This window comes from Malus domestica, chromosome 16, assembly GCF_042453785.1.
Source record: "Malus domestica chromosome 16, GDT2T_hap1".
Classification (NCBI taxonomy): Eukaryota; Viridiplantae; Streptophyta; class Magnoliopsida; order Rosales; family Rosaceae; genus Malus; species Malus domestica.
Genome location: NC_091676.1, coordinates 31924883 through 31939930, shown reverse-complemented (window position 1 = coordinate 31939930; position 15048 = coordinate 31924883). Strand labels below are relative to the sequence as shown.

At 40.1% G+C, this 15048-nt stretch overlaps 1 protein-coding gene across 1 annotated transcript; it reads left to right on the top strand.

The window, feature by feature from the left end:
- Positions 1–985: 985 nt before the first annotated feature.
- On the top strand, positions 986–5072 carry LOC139193117 (uncharacterized). The gene is made up of 6 exons (XM_070816085.1): positions 986–1793; positions 1875–2311; positions 2401–2691; positions 2776–3048; positions 4654–4713; positions 4872–5072. Exons 1-6 carry the CDS (start codon positions 986–988, stop codon positions 5070–5072), a joined length of 2070 nt encoding a protein of 689 aa, XP_070672186.1.
- Positions 5073–15048: the final 9976 nt, after the last annotated feature.

Below are 15048 nucleotides of genomic sequence, written 5' to 3'. Positions count from 1 at the left end.
CAAAAAAGAAAATCTGAAAAAAAACAAAATTTGATGAGAACAATGAAGCATAAATGTAAACAACAATCAATGGTTAAATTTTGATCTATGATTTATATGATTATAGTGGCGAATTTCAAAGCTAAGCTCTTCATGTAAGTTGTAAAGCTTGACATTACAAGCGTTTATATATTTTTTCTATATTTTTTTTACACTTCTACATTAATTAAAAAACTATTAAAGACTTTAGGTAAGTGAAAATATACTTAAATGAAAAATGCGTTTTTATGTTTTGGATGTGACAATATGGTATGTATATACTTATTTAGTATTATGTTTTTCATTTGATTATTTATTAGTTTAAAATATATTTTTCTTAACGGATAACAAGTCGAGTCATATTACTTGTTAATATTATCGGGTCGAGTTATATTTCCCGTTTATTTTAACGAATGTTAAACGACACGACCCATTAAGATATCGAGTATGATATGAAAACGACACGAACACGGAAAACACGACACGAATGCTAGATCTAGGGTGTATGTCGAAAATATTAGGTGTATGAGAATGTGGGGTGTAAGGGTATTATGAGAAAGTATGTAGGGTGTATTAAGATAATTTTTATTTGAAAAAACAAATGTAGAGTGTATTAAATATGTGGGGTTTAATCAACAATATGTGAGGTGTTAATAGAATAAGCCTTTAACATTTTTGGAATTGGCGTGCGGTGTAAACACCTTCGTGAGAAACCCTAAACTGCGGCGGCGTGTGTTAGGATCCGTTTTAGTGCCTCGTAAGGAGTTTTTGTCCGAGAAAGTCGGAATAAACACCTTCATGTGAAACCCTAGACTGTCGCGGCGTGCGTTAGGGTTTTGCATTCAACAGCATTGGAATACTTTGACTGATTATCGAATTGGCGTGCGGTGTGGTTGAAGTGCACTCAAAGGTTGGCGTCGTGCTCTGGTGTGGTTAACAGCTTTCGGTGTAGATCAGATTGTAGAGCATGGAGGGTTTGGTCACGAAGTTTGGTAGCAGTCTGTCTCTTTCGGAGAAAGAAAAGGGCAGGGTGAAGATTGGGAAGAAGGATGTGGAAGGTGCATTATTAGGGTTTCACTACAGTGTTGTTGCAGAGGTCTTCTCAGTGAAACCTATCAATGATACTGCTTTTGTCGACCAGTTTACGAGTTTGTGGCGAGGAAGAGAGGGTGTTTCCATTAGGGCTTTGGGTGGGGCACGTTTCATGGCTAGGTTTGTGGGTCGGCGAGACATGTACCGTGTGTTAGAGTCCGAGACGCCATGGTTGTTCCGGGAGGATCTGGTGTTAGTTGCGGATGGGGCTAAACATGGGCGGTGGAATGATCCATTGCATTTGGTAACAATGTGGGTTCAGTTTCATAACGTCTTACCGCTTAATATGACGGAAGCTATTGCGTGGGCAATTAGCGGGGTACTTGGTACTGTTGTTAAGGTGGATAGGGATGATGGTAGGGATTGTATTGGGAGATTCCTACGTGTGAAAATTACCTTTGATGTAAGGAAATCGCTTATGAGGGGAACAAATGTTGTTTTTCCTGATGATGAAACAATGTGGGTGGATTTTCAATATGAGGGGCTCCCTAGTTATTGTCTCATTTGTGGTAAGGTGGGCCATGTCACTCGCTGGTCTAAAGAGGAACGAATGGGCGATGAGGCTTCCGACGTTGAAATGGGGGACTTAGTAGCTTTTAAGGGCCTTGACGCAGACTATGACTTGAGAGGAAATTGTCTTGGGGTGAAAAAAGGTGGACAGCGGGGACAAATGGGGAGGAGTGGTTTTTCCTCTTCCTCTACTGGTCGATATCTTGATAGTTCAATTGGGGGGAATTTAAGTGGATGACGTGCGCTGGAAGTAGAGGAGAATGAGAGACGACGGCTAGAGCGGGAGAAAGCCTTTGATGCTGGGCTTATTGGTCCCGGAAGGTTTGTTACTCTGGGTGTGGGGTCAGTAGAGCTGTTGTGTCATCCGGAAGTGGTTGCGGGTATTAGTGAGAATCCGCCAATGCTGCAACAAAGTAAGGATATTGATCTAAATATCCCAATCATGGAAGTGGTTGAAGAGGGGCTTGCTTGGGCACTTGGAAGGTATGGTGTAGAGGGGGATGTCGGCCAAGATATTGCTTCACAAGACTCGGACCCATTTAATCTCCTTCCCATCATTGAGGCTGTTTCTAAGGGAAGGATGAAAAGAGGTCGTGAGGCTGAGGAAGAGGATGTGGCAGTTTTGGATGATGGTTTCGCTCGTGGGCACAAGATACAACGGTCTATTACAGACCAAACGGAGGCTACCTGCGTGAGGTTTCCGCGATCGCAATGAAACTCATATGCTATAACTGTCAGGGTATTAGGGGGGACCTGACAGTTGACAATCTTGTGGAGTAGAATTGGCTCCACTCTCCCGAGATAGTGGCTTTACTAGAAACTAAGAATAATAGTCAGTGGTTCCATTTTTTAAAGAGAAGGCTCGGCATGTCTTGTATGCATGCTATTGAGCCTAGGGGGATTGCTGGTGGTTTGTGTGTTTTTTGGAGGGCTGCGAAGGATGTGGTTTTGGTGAAATATGGGGAGTTCTTCATTAAAGTTTTAATTGCGGATGGGGTGAGGAATCTGAGGTGGTGTTTGGTGGTTGTGTATGCGAGTACAGTTGCAAGCAAACGGGAACAACAGTTTGAGGTATTAAAGACACGGTTAGCAAGCCTTGGGGAGACATGCTTAATAATGGGGGATTTTAATGAATTACTATTAAAATCTGAGAAGGTTGGGGGGAATGAAAGAACTGTGTCGAGTATGAGAACTTTTCGTACTTTTGTGGCTCAAGCAAAGTTGCTAGACTTGGTTTTTGTAGGGTATCCGTATACATGGCGCAATAGAAAGGAGGAAGGGTTTATTCAGGAACGATTGGATCGAGCGTTGGCCACTCATGATTCGATTCAGTCTTATCAGCAAACCGTTGTGAAACATGTGGTGTTGGAGGGATTGGATCATGCCATGCTCATGAAGGGAAATAATGAGATTTATTTGGGATTTCTAGTGACTAGCATGCATATACAATTCAAAATTTATATACATAAGCAACGGAAGCATGTTATCACATAATATCAAAGTTATAGTTATGCAAATCCCCTTCAAGAAGCATAGGTTTATATAAGATGCATCAAAACATTTTATTGAAGAACAAAGTGTAGGAGTAGATTTATACCTCTTAATCTAGACTTGAGACCAAGGATAGACCACCTCCAAGCCCTTTGTTGTTGGAACTCCTTGAGCCTAGCCTCCCTCCTTGCTTCCTCCACTTTGCTAGAATGAGTGCTCCTTGGTTCTCCTTTAGTCTCCAAGATTGAAGACCTCTAAAGATCCACACCCACTAGTGTAGTGAGATGGATGGGGGAATAACCAAAGGGAGATAAGATGATTAGCTAAGTCTCCCCTTTGGTGGCCGGCCTATTGTGTTTGAGAGAGAGAGAGATATGTTTTCTCCTTTTGTTAAATCAACACACAAAAATCCCTAATAAAACTTTTCACTATAAAGTTCCTTTTATAACACAAAGAAACAAGTCAACAACTTGACTTTCTCTCTCCCTCTCTTTGGCCGGCCCTTTGTGTTTTGTTTTGGGCTTTGGGCTTTTATCATTTCAAGTCATCCTATGCTTGAATAAAAGCCTAATGGGTTTAGGCTCAATGGGCCCAAATAAACCTGAACTTTTCTTTAAGCCCAAAACGATCTTTTATCGCTTTTATGATTTCTTTAGACTTTCTAATTAATCACAACACTTAATTAATCCAATTAATTATTTCCATCATCCATTAGTTGTCTCACTACAAGAGTGTATCGGTGTACAATCATTTTAGGTTCCAATTAGCAAGGCAGTGAGGTGATTGGCACCAATCCAATTGATTATATTTAATCCAATCACTTAGTGAATTAAAACTTACTTTTAATTCTCCTTCTTCTTTGACGACTACTTATTTAATCATCTAGAAGAACTCACAAGCCATGAGTGACATCTAACCATATATCATGGCTACCCAAGCTAATGTAGAATTTGTTCGGATAACCTATTCAGTTGGAATTACAATGTAATTCGATCCTTCTCTAAAACAATACTCTCAATCACACTATTAGGGTATGGATATATTATGTCAAACCCCTAATGTGATTATTCCATGTTATATGATTCAATTGAGTCGTATAGGAACGCTTTCCTTTATTACGCTTGATACTTCGGCCGAAGATTCCCGAATCATATCTTAAAGTATTCAACCTCTCATAACAAGGATTAGAGATCCCTTGTTGCTCATTCACTTGCCTCCATGGCTAAGTGGCTTAACCCCAACTATGTCGTGGACACCCGCGGATGAAGTGACTTTGACATAATCAAAGATCAAGGACCTAACCACAAGACAACTATGATGCCTCAGGTCAAAAGACTACTTACATTATTCCAACCATTAGAGTTACTTGCTTGACATGTGAGTAGACCTCCATGCAAGTACTCTCGTTCGATTGTGTTCAGTGAACTCATTCCCTTAATGAGCACCTACATACCTATCTTAGTGTCACTACATGAATGGGATGAGACTTTCCATCCTTCCAATTGAAGGGGACATAGTATGTACTGGTCTATGCATTGTCAGTATCCCTCTGACAATCCTTATGACCAGGAACCTTTTGGACATGATGGTTATGAGAAGAAGGTCTTTGTAGTCTAACATCATTAGATTACTTCTTCCATCGATCCATTGTCCATGGATTCACTATTTAGGACATATATCGTTAATTGAGATATTCCTAATTAGTATCTTTGCCTTTGGATGTATAAGAGTCATCTATACACACATTCATTGTCCTGAAGGGTTTCTTCCAAAGATTGACTTTCAGGGCATATCTCCAACAGCTCGTGTTGCTTACGGAGGTGGTCCAACCTAGACACACGAAACGGTTCATGTATGATCCACGGTGGAATTTGGATCCAAAATGTGATGAGATTGTGCGTGCTTGCTGGGGGAATACTCACGGTGGAACCCATGCTCTTAACATTTTGCATCGTCTTTGAAGGGTTAGGCATGGGTTACTAACGTGGCAAAAAAAAAAGGCTCGGAATGATCAAAAGGAGATCTGTCAGTTAAAGGAAGTTCTTCGTGAGGCGTATTAGCAACCAGTATTTGATGGTCTTCAAATTCATGGTTTGGAAGAGGAACTATCAAGAGCCATTAAAAGGGAATAAATTTATTGGCGTACGAAGTCAAGAGTGCAATGGTTGCGTGAGGGTGATAAAAATACTCATTTCTTTCATGCTCAAACCTTGAAACGAAGAAGACGGAATACCATTCGAGGACTAGAAGAAGAGGATGGGGCATGGTGTACGGATAGGAGTCGAATCCATGGTATTGTCGTTGAGTATTTCACATATCTATTCACCATGGATACACCCACTAATTTCTTTGAGATCCTACAATGTGTACCGACTAGGGTGGATGAGCGGGATAATCGTCTACTAAGTGGCCTAGTGACCGATGTGGAGATTGAAACAGCTGTTTATCAAATGCATCCAACAAAATCACCGGGTCCGGACGGGTTCAATGCAGGTTTTTATCAGCATCATTGGGAGACGGTTGGGGGCGTTGTTATTGGTATGCTAAAATCTTTTTTCTGTTCGGGTAGAATGTTAAAGGATATGAATCACACTAATATTGTGCTTATTCCTAAAGTGGATCATCCCACGAAGATGTCTCATTTTAGGCCGATTTCGCTGTGTAATGTGGTATATAAAGTAATTTCTAAAGTTCTCACGAATAGACTGAAAAAGGTTCTCCCTAAAGTTATCAGTCCTAATCAATCAGCGTTTGTGGCTGGAAGGCAAATTTCCGATAATATTTTAGTAGTGCATGAACTTCTACATTCTATGCAACATGAGAATGAGGAGGGTTTGGATTTTATGGCGCTCAAACTGGATATGGCAAAAGCCTACGATCAGGTCGAATGGTCTTTTTTGAATGCTATGATGCATAAGTTAGGTTTTGGAGAAATGTTATGCAACTGGGTGATGGAGTGTGTACAAACTGTGTCTTATAGTGTGGTGATGAATGGGGAGATAACGGGTTATATAACGCCTAGGAGAGGCATTCGGCAAGGTGACCCATTATCACCTTTTTTATTCCTTATATGTGCCGAAGGTTTTTCATCTTTAATCCATAATGACGAGAGGAGGGGATGCATTCAAGGTATGGCAGTAACTCCTTCGGCTGAGCCTTTGTCACATGTGTTTTTCGCTGATAATTCAGTTTTATTTTGCCGAGCTACGGAGAATGAGGCGTATAATGTTAAATATGTGCTCCAATGGTATGCCGAGGGGTCCAGACAATTCATTAATCTAGATAAGAGCTCGGTACATTTTAGTGTGGGGTGCTCAAAGGGGTTGTAATCTACTATACCCCGAATTTGGGGGATTAAACAACAGGAAGGATTTGGGAAATACTTAGGTATACAAGCTGATTTTGGAGCTTCGAAGAAAAAGGTGTTTGAAGAAGTGCAGAATAAATTGGATGAATGAATTAATGGCTGGGCGGAACAATTTTTATCGGTAGCAGGTAAAAAGGTGCTAATTAAAAGTGTTGCGGCGGCTTTACCTATTTACACTATGTCATGTTTTCAACTGCCTATTCAATTGGCAAAGGAAATCGAGCAAATTATAGCGCATTTTGGTGAAGGGATCAGAAGACGAAAAAGGGTGTTCATTGGCTTGCTTGGAAAAAAGTGGCGCAAAGGAAGATCTCTGGGGGTCTTGGCTTTAAGGAAATTATTGAGTTTAATTTAGCAATGTTGGCTAAGGTAGGATGGAGATTGATCTGTGCTCCGTAGTCACTGTTGGCTAAAGTACTTAAAGATAAGTATTATCCTAATTCATCTTTCCTTGAAGCATCAGTGGGACGTGGAACTTCATGGGGTTGGAAGGGCATTTTACAAGGGCGGAAAATTTTGAAGTCTGGTATTAGGTGGTGGGTTGGTGATGGAAGCAATATTCGGGTTATTGAGGATCCTTGGTTGCCCACACCAAGAACTTTTCGGCCTTTGTCAAGACATCCAGAAATGCCTCAGATGGTTGCGGAATTGGTGTCCATTGACGAAACTTGGGAACATGAGATCATTCAAAGGTGTTTTACTGTTGATGAAGCACAGATCATTCTGAGCATGCCTTTGAGTCAATTGGGGTATGCTGATTGTATCATTTGGCATTATACCCGTAATGAAGTCTATTCAGTGAAGTCCAGATATTTGGTAGCCCAAGAGATGAACAGGAATGGTGAACTGGGGAGGAAAAGGGGTTGGGCAAACTAGTACGAATGATACTATGGCCTTGGTATGGCGGGATCTCTGGAGTTTGAAGGTTCCTCCAAAACTCCACCATTTCATTTAGAGAGGATGTCAGAATATCCTTGTTGTCCGCACTAATTTTCAAATGAGAGGGGTTAGAATGAGTACTGGTTGCCCGTTTTGTGATTGTGAGGAGGAAACACAGGTTCATCTTTTTTTCAGATGTTCTTTTGCTCGTGTCTTTTGGTTTGGTTCTCCGATTCAATTAGATGTGAACATGGTGATGGGCGACGATTTTATGCAGTGTTGGATTTGGTTGTGTGCGAAATATGGAAAGTTGGAGGAGGCTTGTACGTTTATGCGCTGGGTAGTGTGTGGTTTATGGCGAATTTGGAAGTGCCGTAATAGTGTGGTGTTTGAGAAGGTTGTGGTGGAACCCAATGTTGCGCTACAGTTACTATGGCAGCAATGGAAGGAGATTGTGGAGAGTGATGAGGATTTTTTCTTTGACAATAGTTCTAGGTGCATTGGGGACGGCACAATTGTGAATGGGTGGGTAAAGCCTCCGTTTGGGATGATAAAAATAAATTGTGATGGTGCCTGGTGCAATCGTACTAGTGTGGGAGGATATGGGTGGGTCGCTAGAGATTTTGCAGGTATATTTAAAGGTGTCGGCGGTGTGGGGAAGGTGTTCTGCGCTTCCAGCTTTATGGCGAAAGCTGTAGCTCTTCGGCCGGCTGTAATGGCTGCGGTGGACAGGGGTTTTACTATTGTTCATGTGGAAATGGATTCCAAGGTTCTTGTGGATATGGTTCATGGGAAGCTGCAACCTGATGCAACTATGGAAGCTATTTTGTGGGATATTAATCTTATTCAGCAACAATTATGTTATATTGAGGTTAGTTACACTCCTCGTGCTTGTAATGAGGCTGCGCATCTTGTGGCATCTTATGTCACGCGTGTGGGGGGTGCGCATTCCTGGGATGAGTTTGAGCCTGAGTGGTTGTTCAACACTCTAGCGTCTGATGTAAACATTTCAATTCGTATTTAATAATATTTACTCTTTGACAAAAAAAAATAATAGAATAAGCCTTTAGTATTATGTTTTCTATTTTTTGTTTTTTGTTATGTTTTTTATTTTCATTATTTATTGATTTAAAATATATTTCCTTTAACGGGTAATGTTATCCGTTTACTTTAACGGGTGTTACACGATATGATCCGTTAAAATATCAGATATGATACGAAAATAACATAAACATATATAACATGACACGAATGTCAGGTCTACCCTCAACCTTGTGTCAGTAGAGCATCACAACCTAAATCTAACAATTCTAAAGTACAAAACGAACATTAATCAATGTCTATCATAAGGAATTTAACTCGACATCAAAATTTATAAAAATTAAACACCAAGCAAGAAAATTAGCCCTGGACTGGTTATTCAAAGCCAGCAATTGGCTGTGGGATTTCGTCCCACGCCATTACTAAGGATAAGAGAACGAAAACAGGTGTTTCATTACGATTCTGGTTCATCCATTAACAACACATTCAGTTTCTTTTGTTTTTTCAACAGAAGGAACCTTGATTTGCAAATGTAGCAGGGAAGACAAACCATTGGTTTCCCATTTAAAACTGTTTACTAAAAACTGCAGGCATTACCCAAACCCCAAGCAACTAATATACAAAGGTTTTATGAAAATAACCTAACTGCAATCAAATGTAAGTGATAGGAGCACATTTATGCGACTTAGTTGGCTTGTTCTTGTGCATTTATGTCGTGTTTCCTTAGTTATTTTAATGTTTAAAGTCATTTTCATGTGTTTTCAGATTTTATGGACCAAGTATGCAAGAAGATGCATTTTGGAGGCATTTGGAGCATGTTTCGGGCTTGGAATGGATAGCAAATGCATGGGCCAAGTGGATGGACGAATTTGAGAACTAAAGAGGCCAAGAATATGAAGAATTATGGTCCAAAAGATGAAGAAAACAGCCCAAAAATCTGTCACCCCAACTTGCATTCCTTGCCATGCAAACCACATAGAATTCCCTTTGGATTCCATGCCATGCTTGATCACTCTTGTCCCCTACATAATTTCTAATTTCATGCTTCAATTCATTTAATTATTACACTCAATTGCTTGATACCTCTTGTTCCCTTCACTCATTAGATTTTAGACAACATTTACATCCATTACATGCACCAATTGATGCTCCATCATTCACATTTGGAATCCAATGCCATGTGCAACACATGTTGTTGCACCTTTGACCCATTTGTTGACACATTTCACCTCCCTTTCCATCTCTATGCAATGTACACAATCATTCATGCTCCCTAGCTACAACACCACTCCATTTTACCCTTCACACTTTGCATCATTACTTCATTTTCACCCTTGGACCATTGCACACCACACACACAAATTGCCATGCATTTCATCCTTAACCTAACCTGATTTTCTAAGGTTTTTGGGGCCTATAAATACGTGTTTACACCCCTTGGCCAAAGAATAATCCCCCATATTCATCATTTTATCATAGAAATTCGTCCATACACACCCTAGGAAGCAAAACACCCCAAAAACACCATTCTAGTGCCTAGAAAACATAACAGCCACTCCACCTTCTTCCACCCTCTTTGCCTAGTTCTCCACCACCTTCCAACCATCAAACACTCTTCCACACTCACCCTAAACCCCTCCATATCATTCCCCATCCATTCTACACCATAAATCCACCCAAAAATCTGTCCACAAGCTTCATGCCGCAACAAGGAGGAAGGGAGATCCATTGATGCACTTGCTTTCCAAGTTGGAGCATTTTAGGTGTTTTCTTTCCTTTGATTTTAATGTCTAATTTTATGTATCTTTGTATTGCAAGAATGAGGAACTAAACCCCCTTAGTTGGGGGGTGATTCGAAACCATGTACATGCTTGCAATATGATTTGATTACATTCAGTTGTTATTTCATAAGTTGTGGATTCAATTCGTTCATCTACTTGATTGATAACTTATTTGTGTATGTTGATTGAGAGTGCACGCTTAGTTTTCATGCATGAATATAATGCTAGATTATGAGGGAGTTTTACCTAATAGTTACAATCTTATAATCACAAGTAGTGAAGGTCGCTTGAAAACGATCGCGTTGAATGAATTCTTGGCACTAGTTTCATGCTCATCATAGTAACGAATGCCTCGTTAACACTTATAGTTCTCATTGTGCTTCATGATTCTTGATTGTATCTTTATTGTGCTCATCACGTAAGGAACCTTTGAGGAATGCTTTGAATTGTTTATGCGCTTTTCCATCCAATTCATTAACTTAAGGAGAACTTGAAGGTTAATTTAAGCGTATCTAATTAACTTGGGGTGTTGAGTTTCATAATTTATTGAAAGAACAACTGAAAATCATTTTGTTTGCAAGTGTGTCATGTGTGGAGAAGAACCTCCTAACTAGCCTTTTATCCATCCTTTTCATCCAAAAACGTTTTACAATCTGTTTTGTTTTAAAGTTTCTGTTTTGTTTTCAATTTTCATCCAAAACAAATCCCCCTTTATTTTGAAGTCTTAGATTAGTTAGAAAGTGTTTTGATTTGTGTTTCTAAGTGTTTTGATTCAAGTTTTCATCCAACTTCGTCCAAGTTCTTGTTAGGTTCTCAAAACTGCCCAGAAAGTGGTTTTTAGGCAGTTTTGAGTCATTAGGTTGCTGTTTTGAGTTTTATGTTTGTTTAAGTATTTTAAAGTATAGTTTTGCATTCTTTGAGTCTAGTTTAGTGTTTTAAATTTTGTTTTTATGTTTTTAAGTCAGTTTTCAAGTGTTTAGCAATCCCTCCTAATCCTCGGCCTAGAACGATCCCTACTTACATACTTTACTACATTTGATAAAAAGAGGGTTTAATTTTGTGTGTTAACTTATTTTACGCATCAAATTTTGGCGCCGTTGCCGGGGATTAGCAACTTTGCTAATCTCTTGGATTGTTTTCTTTCGAATTATTGTATTTTGTTTAAGTTTCTGTTTACGTTGCTGATTTGTTTTGTTTTCTTTGTTTTTAGGTACTAGTTTATGACCCGTAGCTCACAACCTGTTCGTGAGCATATCTCCGACTTTGACGGTGATTTTGAGAGGACTTTGAGAAGGAAAAAGAAATTGCAAGAGTCTAATCCTCCTAGTCCCGAGCCTGAATTAGAAGAGCAAGAAGTTAAGGTTAAAGAGAAGGCCACGGCACAAGTGGGTGGAGAAGAGCAAGGTATAGCCATGGACAACCGTACGCTCAAGGAGCTTGCCGCCTCGGGTTTGGATAATGCCGCACCATTGTGTATCCAATATCCCATAGGCTGTCCATGGAGGATCCGAACAAACATTTGAAGGAATTTGAAGTGGTATGCTCAAGTATGACTCCAGTTACCGTTGACGAAAGTATTTTAAAGATGAAGGCTTTTCCATTCTCTTTAATGGACAAAGCCAAGGATTGGTTATACGAGTTGGCTCCCGGTACAGTTACATCTTGGGAGAGTATGAAGAGGGCATTTCTGGAGAAGTTTTTCCCAACTTCTCGCATCATTCTTCTTCGTAAAAAAATAAGTGGAATTCAGCAATGCCAAGGTGAATCTTTTCCATCTTATTATGAACGATTTAAATCACTTGTTGCTTCTTGTCCACAGCATCAGATGAAGGAGGATTTACTTCTTCAATACTTTTACGAAGGTCTTTTACCACTTGAACGGAAAATGTTGGATGCTTCCGCGGGAGGAGCTCTAGTGGATAAGACACCTAGGGATGCCAAAACTCTCATTGCGAATCGAGCACTCAATGCACAACAATATGAAGGTGTTGGGCAAAGAGACACCCCACGGCCACATCATGTCAATGAGGTAAGTTCTATTTCTGAGTTACAATCCCAAATGGCTAACCTTACGTCTATGTTATCGCAGTTGGTTGAAGGCCCCAAAACGCAAGGAACTACAATCTGTGGTGTATGCTTCATTCAAGGACACCAATCTGATCAATGCCCTAAATTAATTGAGAATGAAGGATGGGAATCGGCCAATGCTGTGGGTTATGGGAATCAAAACCAACCAAGGAATGATCCTTTCTCCAATACATACAACCCGGGATGGCGTGACCACCCCAATTTCAGATGGAGAGATGCACCACAATATGGCCAACAAAGTGGATTCCGACAACCCCCGGGTTTCTTTCCAAGGCCAATGGAACCACAACCACCTCCTCAGGCACAATCTTCCCAAACTAACCCAGGTACGTCTATGAATGATGATAAAACATATCAGTTACTAACCACCATGGCGCAGGGAATGCAGAACCAAGCAAAGGAGGTTAATGAGCTGAAGAAGCAAATGGGCCAAATGGCCGAATTTTTGGGGCAATTCCGTGAAAATGGTAAGTTACCAAGCACTACGGTGGTCAATCCAAAGGGTGGCTTCGAATCTGCAAAGGCTATCATATTACGAAGTGGAAAAGAGGTGAGAAACAAGGAAGATGAGAAGATACAACTCGAAGAAGATGAGAACACCTACCCCACGGCAAGGGTACCATCACCCATGCCGCAGCCATCTAAGACATCCCATCCGTCCACCTCAGGTAAGAATGTTCCAAATGTTGTGATTTCGAACACTAATCTGCCCAATGTCCCCTTTCCTAGCAGATTTTTGCAATCAAAGAACGAAGAGGAGGAAAAAGATGTTCTAGAGACATTTAGAAAGGTGCATGTCAACATTCCCCTCCTTGATGCCATAAAGCAAATCCCGAAGTATGCCAAGTGTTTAAAGAAGCTTTGTACAACAAAGAAACGTGTCCGGGAGAAAGAGGTGGTACATGTAAGTGAGAATGTCTCCGCCATCTTGCAACATAAACTACCCCCCAAATGCAAAGACCCGGGAAGTTTTACAATTCCATGTGTCATTGGTAATACCCGTTTCAAATCTGCCATGCTAGATTTAGGAGCATCTATTAATGTTATGCCATATTCTGTGTATGCATCTATGAATCTAGGAGCACTTAAACATGATGGTGTAATCATACAATTGGCCGATAGATCTAACGCTTATCCAAAGGGAGTTTTGGAAGACGTTTTAGTGCAGGTTGATCATTTAGTCTTCCCAGCGGATTTCTATGTCCTCGAAATGGATGAATCGGACCATGCCCCTTCATTGCCCATCCTCCTTGGAAGGCCATTCATGAAAACGGCTCAAACGAAGATTGACGTGGCCAAAGGATTAGTCACTATGGCATTTGGTGGTGACATGATTAGTTTTAAAATTTCTGAATCCATTGAGACTCCTAATATTGTTCATTCTTGTTGTGCCATTAGTAAAATTGAAAAGATAAGACCGGACCATTCAGCACCAAGCACGAAGGATGCATCAAGAACCATGCAAGACGAGGGAATTGGAGTGGAGTACAAGGACCATACGGCCACTGCCCTCAAAATGCTCAAAGTGGCCGAAAGCACCATGGGGAAGAATGTTCACATTGCTGCCACTTCATCAAATCACATAGGTAAGCCACCTAATCCAAATCCAATGCCATTTAAAGTTGATAGGTGGTTCCCTTCTTTGGTGCAGGTACCTAAGCAAATCCCCGATGGTGGGCGTATGAACATGAACCTTAGACAACACAACGCACCCATCAACAAACATCACTATCCATTTCCGTTCAAGGATGTAATCTACGAGAACTTTGTGGAGCATGTTGTGGAGGATATCCCACTGCATGCCGTGGGTTCCAAAGAGAAGTGAAGATGTTCATCGTCCGGCTGGAAGACGTTAAAGCAAGCGCTTTAAGGGAGGCAACCCATTTATTCTGCTTGATTGTCAATTTTATTACTTGTTTAATTATTTTTTGTTATGATTTTCTATTTTGAAATATTAACAAATATGCAAGGGATTTTTGACATTAAACTTCATGAAATGAACAGGAATCTGGGAAATAAAGAAACATAACATAATACAAGAGGAAGAGCCTTCACAAAGGCTGCTTGGGAGAGGTCGTAGTAGTCGGCGGAGTCGCAGTAGTTGGCAGAGTCTCAGCAGTCGGTGGGGCCACGGAAGGAGGAGGTATCAGAGGTTGATCAGTTGGAGCTTCACTGCGCGGTGCCGCCCCAGAAGACGAAGGCAGATGCTGTTGGAACAAACCCACAAACCTATAATGTTGGAACAAAAAACATATAATATGGGTAGTTAAAAACGATTTATTTGTGATATAGGTAAATTATTGATAAAAATCTATGATGTAGGTATATTAAATAAGTAAAACTACTGAAATTAACATGGTTGAAGGGATTTAGTTCTTATGATTTGGGATACTACAAACTCAACAAAACAAAAGGATAATAGTTATTAGACCTATTTTTCAAAAAATGGGCTATTCCTAAATTTGACAATAAAACTGACATGTACTAACTTTTTTGTTTAGATTCATAGATAATGACTGACAAAAGAAGGGATTCCTAGACAAAGAAATTTAGAAATCTAATATGGAAAGAACATGAAATTTAGATTTATGAATCCGCTCTTTAAATTTTATCTAAATAATTATCATTTATAAAATTCTAAGAGAATGACAAAGTAGAAGTGAAAATTCAATCTATACTAAAACTGAAAAGACGCTGAAATATTGTTCATAAGCATAGTATTGTTCCATTTTTACCCCCACTTAGTCTCTTCTATTTCATTTATGCCACTATTCCCTTTTG